Source organism: Lygodium microphyllum, chromosome 25, assembly GCF_053477565.2.
Source record: "Lygodium microphyllum isolate KBCC chromosome 25, Lygodium_microphyllum_v1.1.10, whole genome shotgun sequence".
NCBI classification, from domain to species: domain Eukaryota; kingdom Viridiplantae; phylum Streptophyta; class Polypodiopsida; order Schizaeales; family Lygodiaceae; genus Lygodium; species Lygodium microphyllum.
In genome coordinates, this window is record NC_141159.1 from 24225135 (window position 1) to 24243255 (window position 18121).

General features: G+C 42.7%; 1 protein-coding gene across 2 annotated transcripts in view; it reads left to right on the forward strand.

Moving 5' to 3' along the window:
• Window positions 1-18121, forward strand: part of SOL1 (carboxypeptidase D) — a 169133-nt gene that overhangs the window by 41089 nt on the left and 109923 nt on the right. For both annotated transcript variants that reach the window (XM_087666366.1, XM_087666365.1), the window contains exon 3: window positions 144-239. In XM_087666366.1, coding sequence (XP_087522492.1) covers window positions 144-239 — 96 coding nt within the window. The remainder of the gene's footprint in view (window positions 1-143; window positions 240-18121) is intronic.

Consider the following 18121-nt stretch of genomic DNA (forward strand, 5'->3'; position numbering starts at 1 on the left):
GTATCCTGTATTTGATCTTCTTCAAATGTTGAAGACAAGCTGTAGGTTTCTTGAAAAGTTGGCAACCTTGGTGTACGGTTATTAACCTTTGGTGGTAAATTCTCCTTTTTTCTACAACCATCTTAACTCATTTTTTGTTGAAGTCCAAAGTGGGATTTCCGCTTTAAAAATAACTTGGAGTTGGAAGCCTATCTAAAGAAAATCACAAAGAAGTATCAAAATCTTACCAGACTTTACAGGTTGGTTTCCTTCTTAAATCCTTAGTTTGCATGCATCATGAAATTGCATAGGGGGCGACATGTGTTTACTTTGTCCGAGGAGCTATAATTGAAGGATTTCTTGTGCAAGTGCATTGGTCACATGTGTTTACTTTGGTTGAGAAGTTGTATATGGCTGAGAAGTTGTGTATACATGAGTTAGAATAGCCTTACTTTTTCAACGTGGTAAACAGTAAGTAGTACAATCAGTTTTCAGCTGGAGAAAACCCAACATGTACACGGTAAATCTGAAGTTGTATTAGATATATAAGTGTATGGTTACCATTAACTGTTTTATGTTGGGCCATTCTAAGTAGAGTGTTGTAGTACCTGTACAGATTATCTGCAAACTAAGGCTGCAAATTTCTGGCTTGGATAACTGGAGCTTTAATAATGGGGAATCTAAAGCTTTAAAAAGTGGATTAAATCATTTGGGAACAGATCCTGCAACGAGCCTGCATATAGGCTATTGGAAACATTTTCTTGATCAAAGATAAAATAGAATCTTTATCGGAGGATCATTGTTTGATGTGCTTATCAAACTATGCCTTACATTGGGCCTTTTTAGTACAAATAGGAAATGAGTTGCCAAAAATTGTTAAGTATTTGAGTTTTGTGAGGGGATCATCCATGGGCTATATGCAGGGCTAAGAACATGGATTCTACTTGGTTGTTTGCTTAAGGATAATATGGGCATATGCAGGACTGAGAATATGGACAATAGGCGTTCAATGACTTTGTTCAGGAAATGGATTCCTTGATCACTGACTATCTCAATGGGGTAAAGCCAAATCATGAGATGACTTGCTCCCATAAGAATTTTGCCATAGTTCAGGTAACATTCTTGCAAGTGGTCCTAGCCTTTGCCCATTTGGTCATATAGTCAGTGGTGAAAACAATGTAGTGAGCTTGGGAATATTAGGCAGCAAGATTAATGGTTCCCATGAAGTCTAAACCCCAATTTTCGAAGGGTTGGTGGCCGGGGATAACAGGGGATGAAAATGGATGCCCACAACATGATCTATATAGGGGATTTTTGGACATTTGTCTTGTTACCGAAATAAAATGCCGTTTTAGTGATTGATTCTTATTGGGGCAGTTTTATGGGGCTAAAGAATTTGTGTTAATATTGTCCCTAATTTTGGTGGCTCAAAACTCGGTAGTGCTAGCTCGCATGAGATGAAGATGTCCTAAAGAGGAGACATGATGTGTTGCAACTTTCTCCGCTGTCTACGATCCAGTTGGCTTGAAATCGTCAAAATCTCTTGCATATTGTGCAAAAAGTTGACCATGGACTGCATTTTTATCCCCTTGATCTCAATGACAATTGGTGGTTTCGGCTTGTAATTGTACACAAGTATAAATAGGGTATAGCTAGTAGCTGAATGCTTAGCATTGTTATAATTGAATTCAATTTGAGGAAGGTAGTGCTCCCAAGCAAATTGTTTGCAAGAGATGTATGCATGTAGTGAAACCAGCCTTCCTTCTTGGCAAGGGTGGTAATGACTTGATTATCCACTAATTACAACAAGCAATAATATTCAAATAAACTGAAATGCAAACATTGCTACTTAATCTTGGACAATGGACACCTTGTTGGTCCCAAAATTGGGGCATCTCACGGTATTCCTTTAACTCGTATTGCTAAAGGTTGAAGTACATTGAGATCTAGCCTAATCTCCTTCAATCTTCAATACATCTTGCTATCCATAGCAACTAACAAACCTTCAAACCAAATTTCCCCTTGGTTTGCTTGGGTTTTGGCCTTCAATATGCTGTTTTGATGACAAATGCTGCCCAAACTCAATGTTGGCTAGATAGCCTCTTGTAATCTCCTAAAATTTCAAAATTTTAGTTGTCGAATTTCAAGTTCTAGGCCTAGAATTCTGAGCATCCTTTTCAAGCTGGTTGCAGACCCCAATTTCTGCTGTAAATTAGGGTTTACTGCAATGAATCTTTGAATTCTTCATCTCCAATGGCTGAAATGGCTGAGATAACTTGAGAGATGGTTGGAGAATGAGAGAGAATGTTGAGAGGAGAGAAAATTCAGATTACTGCCAAGACAAGATAACTAAATATCATTGCAGCCCTTTCCACTCAGCCTTGGAGTTGTCACCTACAACAAGGGGCTTATAAATGTTGTTGCTCACTGTTGGATTGCTGTTGCCAGCCTGGACAAGGTCTTTCAGCTTGTGGCCTGCTGTCTTGGCTGTAGTGGCTGCATAGTTCCCTCTCTTGGTGGCTGTAGTAGCTCCTCCTCCAACCAATAGACTTCCAAAATGACTCTCCCCCTCTCTCTCAGCCTCCACTAGCCTCCTCTCACTTGTTGGGCAAGTTTTGCCAAGTGGCAGCCTTTTAATTGCATTTTTGAGAAAATTTCAGCCAAATTAACTTAATTTTCAGAATATTAACTATGAAAATTAATTGAACTATTAATTTTTTGTTAGAAAAATGATTTCACCATTCAATAATTAAATTGGCAAGGCCAATTTTTCATCCAACTATTCCTGAGCATTTATTAGCCCTTGAATTGGCATTACATCGTTTCTAATTTCACCGCTAACATTAATGGCCAATAAAATGATCTAGGCCAAAATCTTTCAATAGATACTAGTACCTATCTAGTACAGCTTTTGCCTTTGGCACCCACTAACTTCTCAAGGTTCTTGACCCATTGTTGTGAAGTAACTAACTTACACATCACATGAGGACCTCATATTTGTACATTTGTTTAACAACTTAATCATATGCTAGGCAAAGCATCAAAATTTCATGTTCTTGTGATAGATCTCCCCCTTGAAGTCCTTGCAATTGCTCTTGATTACACTACCGTGTGCTAAAAGATAATATGCATTGGAATTTCCATAAGGCATCATAGTAAAAATAATATCAATCACTATTGCTCAAATATGCTACTAGCACACACTTGTTGAAAATTTCCAGCAAACATAATTAAAACATAGGACTAAAAAAGAATCCAAAATTATTGCCAAAAACCCATAGGATGTATCCATTACTAATATAGAACAAATGTTCTGGCGCCAAACAACCATAGTAAAGCATAAATTGACCATGAACCACGGCAGAACTATCAATGGTGTTAAGTAACATATTGCTGTCTATAAAACCAATTAAACATCATTGACAATTGATGATCATCCACACAAAAACCCAACAATTGATAACCAAATTTTTAATCTTATGCATACATTTTTAAAGTTGCAATGAAACTATACTCATCTGCATATCAACTACAATGACTAGTATATTGAATAGTGATCCCATGGCAGTATACTGTCAACAAACAATACCTTGTTGCATGCTGAATACATATGAGATCCACTATACACTAGGGGTATCCATTATTGGAGGAGTGGACTTGCTCCCTCACTCTTGAGCACTAGGCAATGCTTTGGACCCTTGGTTTGCTGAGCTTGATCCAAAGTTAGCTCCAATTGAAAAGCGTCGAGGTAAAGCTGCAACAATTAAGAGTGATCTACTAAGTCACTCCCTTCCATCTATTTAGCATCCATTGGTGAATAGTTTTAAAATTTTACCAAGTATGTCCTAGAAACTTTATCCCTTATCTTTTTCTCTTTATGTGCCAATACTTGCTTGGGTAATAATATCTCATTCAGCTCCTCAACCTTTGACTGAATTTCAATAGATATATCTAGTGACACATCACCATGAAAAGGCCTCAATAAACCTATATGAAAGGCCTTACTAGTGGAACTATTCATTGTATTATTGTGTGCAAACTTAACCAAAGGCAAGTACTTCTCTCATTGTGTCTTGTGCCTCTTTGGACTAACCATTTTTGTATGGACAGAAAGATTAAAAAAATTTCAGCTTAATACTAATATTCTCAAATACTCCCTTCCAAAACAAGTTGGTCATTTGTGGATCGTGATCACTAATGATTGACTTTGGCATGTCATAATACTTAAATACATGTTGTAAGCATAATCATGCCATTTGATTAGTCTTTATCTTCTTCCTCATCGGAATGAAATGGGTTTGCTTATTGAACTTGCAAATGATAGTCCATATCCCATTCTTCCTCATAGATGTCCTAGGAAGATCAAAGATAATATCTATAGACTATCACAATGCTCTACCAAGGCCTATGAGGATTAGGCAAGGGCTACAATAAATGTGGCACCTTCTGCCTATCATACTTAACTTTTCGATATACAATGCATGTATGAATAAACTACTCAATATCGTGTCTCAAAGCAAGCCAATAGAAAAGTGCTCCACTATCTTAATCATAGCGTCATTACCTCTATGCCCTACATAAGGAGGAGCATGACTCTTAGTCATCACCTTTGGCCTCAATTGCTTTGTAATACACAGTTACCCGTGCATCATCAGAAAGTTGCCAATTTTGGGCTTGAGAGGGGATATTCTACTAAAAAATGCTATCTAAACTAATGAGCTCATTAAAACAGCTCCGAAACACAATTATTACCAAAAGTATCTACAAATAAACAAGTTGCCTACCACTAAGTCTCTTCCCTTGTTTTGTAGAGTATCCCAATTCTTCCCAGCCTCCATTCATCACGCACCTCTCATTCAGCCTATTGTCATGGCCATCTCTAGCTATCGTCTGTTGACCTAGTGGCTCATATTGGCTGTGTTTTGCCTAGCTTGTTGATGCCATCATTGTCCACAAATGGTCGTTTTTGCTTTTTTAGCACTTTTCTTCATTAGCCTCTGCTTGGACTGGTGGTTAGAGCACTCGGGATCCGTCTTTGATGGATGATAGGCATTGACACCTCCCCCATCCCGCTTCCCACGAGAGTCATCGGCTATTGGACAGTTCTCTCACATGCTAGTGCAAGTATAAATGGACAAGTATGACTGGAGGTAACTTTTTGAGTAGTCCTAAAGTGGCCATAGAAGTCTAACACTAGACAAATCTAGCTACCTTATCCTTCTTTTAAATCATTTGCGAATTCTTCAAGCAAATGGTTAAAGCATAACTAGTCCAATGTAAACAAAGAGTTTTTCAAGCACAACATTGCTAATGGGAGATAAATAGTTTCGAGGGTTTGCAACAGAAAACATTGACCACAACTTAAACACAAAGAACTCAAGTGCGAAATGCCAACACAAACACAAACAGAGAAGAAAGATAACTTTAAAGTGAATGAATGAATACTGTAAATAAATGAGGAGCTTGCTGGTGGAATCATAGTCTCCATGCACCGTTCCAACTCTGATCTAGTGCAATAGCTAGAGTGCAATAGCACTTACTAGCAACCCCGTCATTAGTTCAAAAACAAAGCACGTTGGTATGCACATCCTGCACAGTGGATATCTCAGTTTGTGGAGTGCTGTGCAGACATGTGGTTGAGGCGCCTTGTTTGCAGTTGTCAACCATCTTTCTAGCTGCATATTAGAGCTGCTGTTCATCATCATCATCTGCTCCAGCTTGTGCAGCTGCCACCCATCCTGTCTAGAGTGTACTTTGTACAGCCAGCTGCCACAACAGTCTACTGCTGCATTTGCAGCCTATTGCTGGCACCCCACCCATCAACATCATACAGAAGCTGTTGACCAACATGGGACAGCAGTATTTTGTAGCAGATCAACGTCTCTGATCAGCCACCTTGTGTTTTGTGTTTGCAGGCCGCCCTGCTGCCTACTGCTTTGATCAACCTGTTCGGACACTTCAGTCTGTGTTTATAGTAGCTGATCACTCTTAGAGGCTGCCTGCTGCGTTTTGGGATCTGTTCGGGGCATGACACACTCTCAAGAGCTGTCAGAGAGTCCTCTTCTAGCTCATGTTTGTTCCGTTCCAGCTGAGACATGGAGGTTCAAGGTTCATAGTGTCTTTGTTCATTCATTTTTCTCACCTCTGAGTTCTCTTCATCTTTGAGTTCTATGGTGTTCATTATGTTATTGGCATACACTTTGAGTTTTTTTTCTTTATTCAAGTGTTTTTTTATAGTGTGGAATCGGTAGAAGATGATAGTTTTGTTAGCAGATTAGTCAGTTCATGGTTGAGTTTGTACATGTGGTACAACAGGCTGGGCACAAAGATATTTTAGGCATTTTATTTGCTAGCATTTATTGTGTTTTGGCATTATTTGCAGCTAGTCGGCTAGCATTTATTGTTGGCCGACCAGTCATATTTTTGGCATTTATTTGGCCTATATATTCTCAGGCTTCCTCCTCCACATTCATTCATCACTTGACAGTTCTTGGAGAGAGGGAGCATGTGTCAGTGCCTCTACAGCCCGTGACTCACATTGCTTCTGTACTATCTCATGTCTTGGTATATGGATTCCATTTCCCAAGCATACATCTGAGTTCTCATTTGTATTGTGTTCTTTCTTTCCTGCCGACCAGTCATATTTTTGGCATTTATTTGGCCTATATATTCTCAGGCTTCCTCCTCCACATTCATTCATCACTTGACAGTTCTTGGAGAGAGGGAGCATGTGTCAGTGCCTCTACAGCCCGTGACTCACATTGCTTCTGTACTATCTCATGTCTTGGTATATGGATTCCATTTCCCAAGCATACATCTGAGTTCTCATTTGTATTGTGTTCTTTCTTTCCCTTTCTTTTTTGTCTTGTGTTTCAGCAGTTTATTACAACTTATGTTTATGCTTCCATTGGTGTATCACTTCTGACATGGTATCAGAGCTTTCAACCTCAAGGGTGATGGTCTTCACTGTCAGCGTTTTTACAAAGATCTGCATGCCACCACCCAGGCGTAGTACGAAATGTAGCGTGCTCTCTTTTTGGCTGCAAGGGTGTGCTCATCCTCTTGTCAATGGTATCAGATTTCAAGATTTGTGTTTTTGCTGTGTTTTCTTGCTGATTCAGGATTGTTTTCACCCTTGTTGATCAACGGCTGTTGCTCCAACTAGGCGACCTATTTTGCCTTCGTTTTTTGCTGACATCAGCATCTGTACAGCCTGTGCATCCGTTTCAGCCTGCGTTTTGGTGCCTCAGTATCTCCTCTTGGTTGGGCACTTGCATTATCAGATTTTGGGTTATATTGTATGTGAACTCTTGCTTTTTGCAGTTTGTGCTTGTGTTTTGGCTGTGTTCCCTCTCCAAATCCCTTTCTTTCTCCATCTACAGATGGCTTCTACATGCACATTCACTGATGACAAGCTCCATGGACCTGATTATTATACGTGGAGTGCGGTGATGAAGGTCTGGTTTATCCAGAAGTGGTTATGGTACGTGGTTGATAGAGCTATGGCACGTCCTCAACAGCCTTCTCTTGTTCCATCTGATTTTGATGAAGACAACCATGAGGAGGCAGTGCTTACATGGGATTCGGATGATGCCCGTGCTTATTTGGCCTTACTTCGGTGTATTTCCAAAGCAGTCCTATTGGCGGTCACCTCTCGCAGGACAGCTTCAAACGTATGGTCGAAGTTGTAGTTGATGTACGAGGCTTCTTCCACCATGAGGGCCATTACTCTCTATGGCCAGCTCCAGCAATTGAAGTTTGAACCCAAAGATGTGATCCAATTATTCCTACTTCGAGTTACCCAACTCTAGGACCAGCTTCGCATTATGTAGTTTGCCCTATCAGAGGCACACCTTGTTGGTACGATACTCTACAAGCTTCCTCTGGAGTTTGATGGAGTGACAAATGCTTTAAGGATGCAGACATCTACGACTCGTGTCAGTTTTTTTCATATGTCCTCGATGCTACTTGAGCATGAGGCGACTTTGTGACTATAGGGTTGGCTTCCATCGCATTATGGAGATTTAAGTGAGTCTCTTGCAGCTTCAGAGAGGGGTTCAAAGATGGAGAAGTCGAATGCCTAGTGTTACCACTGTGGCAAGAAGGGTCATTTACGGAAGGACTGCAAAGAGTTGAGATGAAGTGGGATGCGAACTCCTCCGACGAGTCATCATCTGCCTCAGATTTTGGCTTAGTTTCTTTGGCCAAGGCGAAGTCCAAGAAGGTGCGGAAGGGATTCTCTTCTTCCGATTGTGGGAAGGGCTTGGTGGCCCCTTTCTCAGTTGCTTTCTAGTAGTGGTGATGAGGTCATCCCTCACAACTCTTTAGTGCTAGAGAGGGAGTGTGAGAGGGTGGTGAGATGGGGCAGCTGCGCCTCATCTATATTTCTATACAGATGCATAGGATCCAGCGAGGGACGTCCCTGATGTATTGACCGAAGCCTGGCAGGTTCAAATCTTGGAGCTAGGATTGACATCCAGGTTCATAATGGATTGGCTACGTGACAAAGAGCGGGTGGCTTTCGTCTGGAGCCCACATGAGGGGACATTTTGTCGGTTTGGCCAAAGAAGGGGGATGATGGTCATTTCTGCGCTGCGGCATTGGTGACAGGATGGTCACATATGCTACATCAGAGGTATCATTGACAGACATTGAGAGTTGCTATGATCTTCTCTATCTTCAGGAGTTGGTACGATCGACATCGACATCAGGTTCTCTCCGAGGCACCTTGGTGGTGGCTTGTGCACCCACTACTTGGGTATCCATGGTTCTACTATGATAGACATTGTTGTATGCACTATGATGTGACATTATCATTGTATATTGTATTGTATCAGATCACCCATGATCTGAGAGAGGGTGTTAGCAGATTAGTTAGTTCATGGTTGAGTCTGTACATGTGGTACAGCAAGTTGGGCACAAAGATATTTTAGGTATTTTATTTGCTAACATTTATTGTGTTTTGGCATTATTTGCAGCCTAGTCTAGCGGATCGGTCATATTTTTGGCATTTATTTGGCCTATATATTCTCAGGCTCCCTCCTCCACATTCATTCATCACCTGACAGTTCTTGGAGAGAGGGAGCATGTGCCAGTGCCTCCACAGCCGGTGACTCACATTGCTTCTGTATTGTCTCATGTCTTGGTATATGGATTCCATTTTTTGAGCATACATTTGAGTTCTCATCTGTATTGTGTTCTTTCTTTCCCTTTCTCTTTTGTCTTGTGTTTTAGCAGTTTATTACAGCTTATGTTTACGCTTCCATTGTTGCACCACTTTTGATAAGTTTGGCCTATCCGAGGGAGCCAATAGATGTGTCTCACTATTCCAAGATTTGTGAATCACAAAGATTCTCACCTTCAATGAAACTCCCCATGATCCACAACTCTCATGTACAAGCAAAGGCCATAAGGCTAGGTTTCCTTTGGAAGGAGCTGGGCGTGACAGGGAATGTGTGGACCACCAAGGACATAGAGCATCCCATAGGACCGTTGCTTTGTTGTTGTCTAGGGGAAGTCATTGGAGTATGAAACTCGTCACCTCCTGGAGAAGAGGGTGTATGTCACGAGGATGTGAAAATTTGATGCTTTGCTTATGTTTAATTGACATTTGATTAAAGGATTAATCAAATGTGCAATTAAAAGATGCACATGTGTTGCACATGTGAGGTGCAAGCTACTTTTTCATAGTTGAAGGCCGAAGAACCTTGTGAAAAAGATGGGTGTCAAAGGCAAAAGTTGTAACAAGCTACACTTGTTAGATTCTAGGTGAATTTTGGTGTCAGTTTGCCTCTAGGGCCATTAATTGGCCATTAAGTGTTAGTGGTGACACTAGGGACTAGGCATTAGTTAATGGATTAATGCTTGTCCAAGGGTCAATTAATGCATGGGACCACTTTGGGTTGCAAATGGCCTAGCCAATTAATTTTTGGATGGGCAATGTCAATTTTCTGGGCATGGATAAAGGGCTGAATTAAATTTCAGAATTAATTAATTTTGAAAATTAATTAAATGGCTGGAAATTGCTGAAAATGGATTAAGAAAGTTGCCACTTGGCAAAACTTTCCCATGCAAGTGGGGGAAAGGCTAAATAGGGCTGAAGGGAGAGGAAAATCTCGTTTTTTCATTTTGGAGTTGTTAGAAAGAGGTGTTGGATTGTTGTTGACAGCTTTTGGGGCCATTTCCCAGCCATTGGAGACCATTTTGGTGATGGAGATTGCATATTCTTGACCTTGGGAAGCTGGCAATTGCTACTGATGCACTTTCTCTTGAAGATCACAGTCTCTGATACTCCTATTGTTGTTGGTCATCCGTTTGGGGCTGGTACAACAGGGCAATAGATGATTTTGATCAGTTCTTCACGACAAACCTTAGAATTTTCTCTCTCTACAGAATTCTCTCATCTCCTTCAGCCTATGCTCAGCCATTCTTAGCCATTTGGAGAAGATTTCAGCGATCTGTAATTTCTGCAGTAAAACCCTAATTTACAACATAAATTAGGGTTTAGCAGCCACCTTGGGATCCGTGCCAGAGATTGAAGGCTGAAGGGACTGAAATCAACAGCTGATAATTGAAGATTATCAAGGGATTTCAGGAGCCAGCCCATCCTGAATTGATTTGGGGCAGCATTTGGCTAGCCAAGGGTCAAATTGGAGAAGAAGTCCTAGGTGAATCAAGGGGCAAATGACCCAAAAGGCTTGCTGGTCATTTATGACAGCAAGAGCAATTGGTAAGCAGGAGGAGATTGAAGAATCTCAAGTTGTACTCCTTCCAATTGAATGAAAGCTAAAGAAATACCACAAGGGGCGCCAATTTTGGGGCCAACAGGGTGTCTACTGTCCAATAATATTATGGTAAAGTGTATATTTCTTTTTATGTGCATTTATTTATTGTTGTAATTAACTCTTAAATTAGCTTATCACCACCCATTCCAAGAAATAAGGCTGGTTTCAGTGTAGGAGAAGGAGTGATTGGGGGGGAGGGATGTGTCGAGGTAGTTTTGGTGGGTGGGGTATTTGTGGGGTGAAAAGGTAGTGGTGTCTTTGTGGAGTTGGCTATGAGAGAGGGGGAGGGGGTGAAGTTGGAGGGGGAGGAGGGTTGGACGAGGATGGGGGATTGTGGGTGGAGGGTGACGATGATTGCATGGACAAGGGTTTGTCGCTATTTTAGGGGGCCTTGTTGGTGTTAGAGGTTTTCGCTCTCGGTTGGGGCTGTTGGGGGGTTATTTGGCCCTTATTGCGGTGATGCTGAGCTTTGTTGAATTTGTCATGATCTATAGTTGGATGGGGCTTTGTCCAACAATTAGTTTCTGAACTCTTGCTAAGTGGGCTTTTGGTTGAACTAGGTGTACCTTGTGTGGTTTGATGTCTAAAGGCATGGCATCTAAGACACTTGCCAAGTTGTCTTTTAGTGATGATCTACTGCTTGATTGAGGAGGTAACCAGCCATTACTTGCAACTCTTTGGATAGTTCTTTCACATTGCAGTTAGTACCCATACCTTCAATATCCCTTTCCCTATCCTTATAACTACATTTGCAAAGAATGTAGGTAGAATAGTGCCCAAAAGGCATCCAAAATCCTCTTCTATCTAGCAATACTACATTGCCCGGCCATGTTAGTTATTGTCATCTTTGCGTGTGAACACACATTATTATATGTCTCTGTGCATAGCTCTAAACATCTCCTACACCACCAAGCATTTAATAAGGGTCAGGTTTGTGTGTGTACCTTGGCCTATATATTGAGGCTTTACCTTTTCTAGTTTCACATTGAATCACTTAATCTATTATTCAGATTTGTTTTGTATACTTGCAAGTCTCTCTGTCTCTCCCAGAGACCAGCTCCACCCAGAGGGACCTAGGCAGGGAGTAGTGACATATTTCTTTCATAGATTAGATTCCATAGACACTACTAGCTCAATAGACATAGATCCATCTCATCAAACTACCCCTACTCCATGCCCCTGAGTCACACTAGATAGGGCCATTGCACTTTGTCAAGCACAGCGATCTCGACCATGTGATTGATGAGTGAGGGGCCCATGCTATAGTCAAGTTAGAGCCATCATTATGAGACACATGAGACCCACTCCTTGATACATTAGCAAGGTGGCCCTGGATTATATCATGGTTGGGATCATATGTTGATCTTGACATTTAGAGAGGAGCTACTATAGCTAGACACCTTATACATTCGATTTTTTAGACAGAGATCTTTAGATGTTAGCCTAATACTAGGATGCATTTTTCTTCCACTTTCGTGATGAGATGACATTGGATAGAGATGTACTTTGGTTTTGTCTCATAGGACACATTGATCTTTTGTAGACATTAATATATCTTTCTTTCTTTCTCTTACTTTTTTATTCCTAATGAGTGATTATATTATATCAAATGAGTACAAAAGTCACGTGACTAAAAGAGCACAAAGAAATACAAAAGTCAGGGTAGGGTTATTGAAGAGACCGCTCGATGCCAAGCTGCCAAATCATCTCTAGTCAAGATATCAACATGCTGAATAAGATCAAGCTACCACTAAAGAAGTCCCTTGAGCTTTGCAACATGAGTTTAGATTCTCGGGGGCATAAAAAATAAATGCATTGCGAGTGACCCAGATATGCTAGCAACCCTAGAATGTGAGAAAGTGAAATAGAATCTTCATATGGGATTGTGTCAGACCATGGTGTTTAGCCTTTCCAAAGACCCAACCAAATGGCGCATTGTAGTTCCCACCATAGCATGCCAAATGTAAGAAAGGAGGACCTGAATATTTTGAGCAAAAGGATAGAGATGAATCTGTGATGGGAAGACTCAACTGGAGTGGTACAAAGAAACAATTCCCATTGAAAATGTCCCTATGGTGAAGAGTTGATGCAAGGGGAGGACCACCCACCAACATTCTCCAAATGAATACCTATAAATTGAATGGCGTCTTGTTGAGCCATCCCTCTGTCATTGTCAATTTCCACTAGACTTTAGATTTGTACAATCCCCAAAGTGCATTAGTTTTGGTGGTCGACCATGATTGATCTCTGATCATGAGTTAATGAATCTAAGTAATCGAAGAAGATTGGAGACTCAAACACCCCTACAAGGTCTCAATCCTGCCAGGCACAATCAGAATCTAGGATAAGAAAGGATTGACGGTCTTACAAGTCTTTAGATACCTTGCCCAAAGATCATGGTAGCCATGATGGATCTAAAAGATGTTTGATGGTGCAAAAAGAAATCAATGTGCCTTGAGGAAAGAGAGTGGCATCAACCACTGAGACCAATCCAAGGCAAGCCATGTGATTAAACTTAGGTCTCTTCTTTGATTTGTCCTTTCAAGAAAGCAGATGAGACACAACGAGAATTTTCATTTGCAATGAATTGGCAGCCAATTTGTCTTCTGTTGGATGCCATTGGACCTTGCAAAGCACCATTTTCCACAAGCACACCAAATGATTGAGAAGGACTGAAGCAAATGTAGAGAACCGGATCTCAACATTAAGAACATGCCACTGCAAGCCTTGAATTTTCATATTACCATACTTAAACCCTGATCCCTACCAAGGAAAAAACGAGCAATAACAGTCCAGGGTTGTTGATCAGCACACAGTGGGTGCAAAAGAGGCCAACAACGGAAGGCTACTGTATGTGTCTAAATGTCCAAAACAGCCCTATCCCCCATGGATTGGGGTGTACAAACATGACTCTCGGATATCCAAGATATATCAACATGCACACAATCTTTCTTCCATAGCATGAAACAGAATTGTCGGGTGAGATCCTTCGAGGCAACATTAGTCCAAGGTAGCAATGGCAAAAAGTAAGTGAGCATGGGGAGCATAATAGTCTACACCTCTTTAAGGCGCACATGAAATGGCCAAGTCTAAGATTTCCCAAAAATAAACTTGGCTTACAATCTTTGTGATATCCATTTCAATAAGAGTTTTGACTTTTGGCTACACATCAACACCCAAGGGATAGCCAAGTTACCTTGCAATGTTTCCCTGCAGTTCTTTTTTTTTTTCGTAAAATCTCCCTGCAGTTCTCTCTTTTTTTTTTCGTAAAAGGTAATTGTATTAATTACGAAGAAAGTACAAGATTACATGATTACACGAGTACAAGAGGCACGAGGGCCATAGGCCAACGTGTGGGAAATCCCCGGACTAGGGTACTAAAAAGTTACACCAATCATGGCAAGGACCCAGAGGCAATTGCCAAATGCCAGGAATACAAATCCTCCCGAGGGAGCAAGTCAGAGTGCCTGATGAGATCTAGCTGCCAATGCAAGAGCCCTTTAAGCCTTGCAATATGTCGCGGTACATTAGAAGCCGAATCAAAGAGAAAAGCATTTCGGGTGGTCCAAATGTGCCAGCATCTCCAGTATCTGAAAAAATGGAATAAGATCTTCATATGTAACGGTGGTGGTGTGGGATACTTCGGGCGCACAAAAACCCAATCGAAGGGAGTCAGTGAAGACCCCACCACCGCGTGCCAGATTCGTGACAAGAGTGACCAGATATTCTTGGCGAACGGGCAAGAAAGAAAACGATGTCGGGCCGATTCCGCCGAAGTGGTGCAGAAGAAGCAAGTGCCATTCGAGATTCGACGCTTGGAAAGGGCCGAGGCAAGAGGAAGACCACCAATCATTACCTGCCACAGAAAAACCTTGCATTTGAAAGGTGTCTTGTTCTGCCATCCCTCCATCAGCGTTGCCTGCCACCATGACAGTGATTTCCGCAGGCCCCAAACAGCATTAACTTTCACGCCCAACCATTGGTGATCTTTAATGAGAAGATGATACACCTGATTAGTAGAGCCCTTTTCCAGACTCAACCGGCCTGCAAGGTCCCAGTCCTGCCAAGGGCGATCCATAGCCAGGGCAGGAAAGGGTTGCCTACCCTGAAGTTCCGAGGAAAGCTTCCCCCATAAATCACGGTATCCGCGCGGGATCCTGAAAAGTCTCTTAGCAGTCCGAAATGATGCAAGGACATTGCGAGTGGCAAGGGTAGCATCCGCAATCGAAGTCACACCCAAACGGGCCATGCGGTTAAATCTTGGTCTGAGCTGATGTTTATCTTCCCATGAAAGTAATGTGGATACCGCCAACAATTCCAGCTGAAAAGAATTTGTCTGCACGCGGTCCCCTACAGGATGCCAACGAGCCTTTTGGAGCACCACTTTCCAAGAGCCGACCAAATGCACTAACAAAGAGGAAGAGGGACTGGAGAAACGAGCGTTAGCATTAAGGACATGCCACCATGAGGCTCGAAGCCGTGTGTTACCCTGGCGGAGGCCGCTGTCCTCAAGAAAATAACGGGCTATGATGGTCCACGGGTGATGATCCATACACATGGCACGAAACAGAGACCAACGAAGAGCCAGCATATGAGTTTCTGCATCCAAAATAGCTCCACCACCCATGCGCTTAGGGGTACATGCATGTGACCATGAAATCCAGGAAATGCCTGCCTGCAGTGAATCTTTCTTCCATAGCATGAAACGAATGGGATGAGTAAGAGCCTTCAAAGTACTGGGCGTCCATGGCAGTAATGGCAGGAAATACGTCAGCATTGGTAGCATAATTGTCTGAGCCACTTTGAGGCGGACATGGAACGGCCAGGCTTGCGACTTCCAATACATAAACTTCACGGCCAGTTTGTGTGAAATCCACTCCAGCAGGGCCTTTGGCCGTACATCCACCCCCAATGGGTATCCAAGATGCCTGACAATCGAGCCACGAGAAACCACCTGGCCCTGCCAGCCTAATGACTCTAAATCAGGCTCCGTGCAACTGAGAATGGCTGACTTGAAGGCATTGATGCGAAGACCAGAAGCTTGACCAAAGAGCGTCCAAACATCTAATGCCTTGCGAATGTTATCCCTGTCCGCCTGCAAAATCATAAAGGAGTCATCAGCCAAAGATTGGTTGATGAAGTGCTGCCCCAAAGGAAGAGATAACCCTGCCAGCTGGGCAGAAGCCGCCATGGAGGATAACATTGAAAGGACCGGGTGAGTCGCCAAGGCAAAGAAGAGAGGACTCAAAGGGCAGCCTTGTTTGAGCGAGCGTGCAAGGAGAAATGGCTCTGTGACCCCACCATTAAGCATAACTCTTGAAGAAGCCTTAGTACTAATGGTGTAGATCAATCGGGACATGCGGATCCCAAAGCCCATAGCAGACATAAGCTCTGCAAGGAAAGACCAGTCCACACAGTCAAACGCCTTTTCCAGGTCCAGTTGAATCAAGACCACTTGCTGATTGGAGTGCCTCGCATAATCAATAGCCATTTGCACATTCAAGATATTGTGCAAAATGTTGCGTCTCTTAATGAAACCATATTGGAGGGGGTGCACAAGAGCTGGAAGGTGCTTGTGAAGCCGATTTGCCAGCACTTTGGAAAAGATTTTATGCATCACGCCCATCAACGAAATTGGTCTCCAGTGTTGCAGCTTTGACGGCGAAGGGACCTTGGGGATCAGTTTGATGAGGCCTTCTTTCCATGAAGAAGGCATGACCCCTGTTTCCCAAACTTGCTGGAACATGACCACTAAAGGCTTTACCAACTGCGTGGCTGAGTGCTCAAAAAATTCATTAGTGAGACCATCCCAACCAGGACTTTTATCCTTAGGCAGGTGCAACAACACATCCATAACCTCCTCTTCGCAAATATTCGCCTCCAAAGAGGCTTGCATATCAAACGGAACCTGCTGGTGGACCAGCTGATAGAAGACCGAGCGGGCATGCGTAACCTGGCTAGACGGCAAGGATGAAGAAGCAAAAAGATCCATAAAATAATTTCTGCACATATTGATAATGGTTTGCGGATCAGTGACCATGCGACCTTCCGAGTCCTGAAGTCGAGTCATATTTTCGCGAGCCGGAGAAGCATGCAAGGCGCGAAAGAACTTATGAGACTGGCAGGCATTATCTTGCAATGTGTCAGTCAATTTATGCAGCTTGGCCTGCTGATAAGATTTCAAGCTAAAGACTTGAATAAGATGGGCCAAACGCCGCTCCAGTGACAGCAGAAAATCATCATCTGGGGAATCCAGGAGCAAGGAACGGACCAAGGCCAATAAGTCCTCTGCTGCAAGTCGACGGCGGCGACAAAGAGAGGCAGTGTGAATCCCATACTGCCGAGCAACCCGCTGCACATTAGAGAGCAGGCGTGCAAACGAAGCCAAGCCCTCAGAGGCGAAGTCCAATAAGAACCTCTCAATCAGTTGCTGCATATAATCCTGAAAAATTGGATGCTTCAAATAAGAGGAGTTGAAGCGTAAAGGGAGCTTATCCAGGAACTGCATAAAAGGTGCAACAGATTGTGCTCGCATCTCAAGCTGGAGGGGAAAATGATCCGACAACGCATATTGCTGCAAGACCTTCATCTCCAGCATCTCGGGAAGAAAATCATCCCCCTGCATGATATACATTCTGTCCAATCGCGACCAAGTGGTTGCATATTGCGCAGAATGAAAAGTAAAACCTGAAACAGAAGGGTGAAGCCACGACCAAAGATCTTGCTTAAGTATGTGCAAAGCAAAGGAGTTCCACACCCGGCTTTCTGGCGTATCCATTACCGAATGCCCTGAGGTGGACTGAGAAGAGTCAACACACATATTGAAATCTCCCATCAAAAACCCTCTGCGGCCAAGTGCCATGGAGCCCTGCAAAGTCAACCATAGATCCCGTCGGGATGTGGGATCATTGGGAGCATAAAGTCCCAGCAGCCATAAAATCTCGCCTTCAAATAGGACTTCGATTACCAGAAAGCGGCCGTGCACATCATTTTTAACAAGAACAGGCTGGTATTTCTCATGAACAATCATCAGCACGCCCGAATAATGCTTAGCATGTGTCCCTGCATAAAACAGACGAAATCCACGACAATCCACAACCTTTCCTGCCTCACCATGACTTTTGTGCTCCACTGCACATAATACATCCCACTGATTTTCATGCAAGACAGACCACATGGTATGCTGCTTATGGCGAGAGCAAATGCCTCGCACGTTCCACGTGGCAATCTTCATATATTTTCAAACAAAGGAAGTCAGGAACGAGGCGCCTGTTGCCTCGATTGCATCTTTTCCGCGAGGGCATCCAGGACACCCTCATCTAGAAAATCAGCCAATACTGCAAATGAATTCGGGCGAC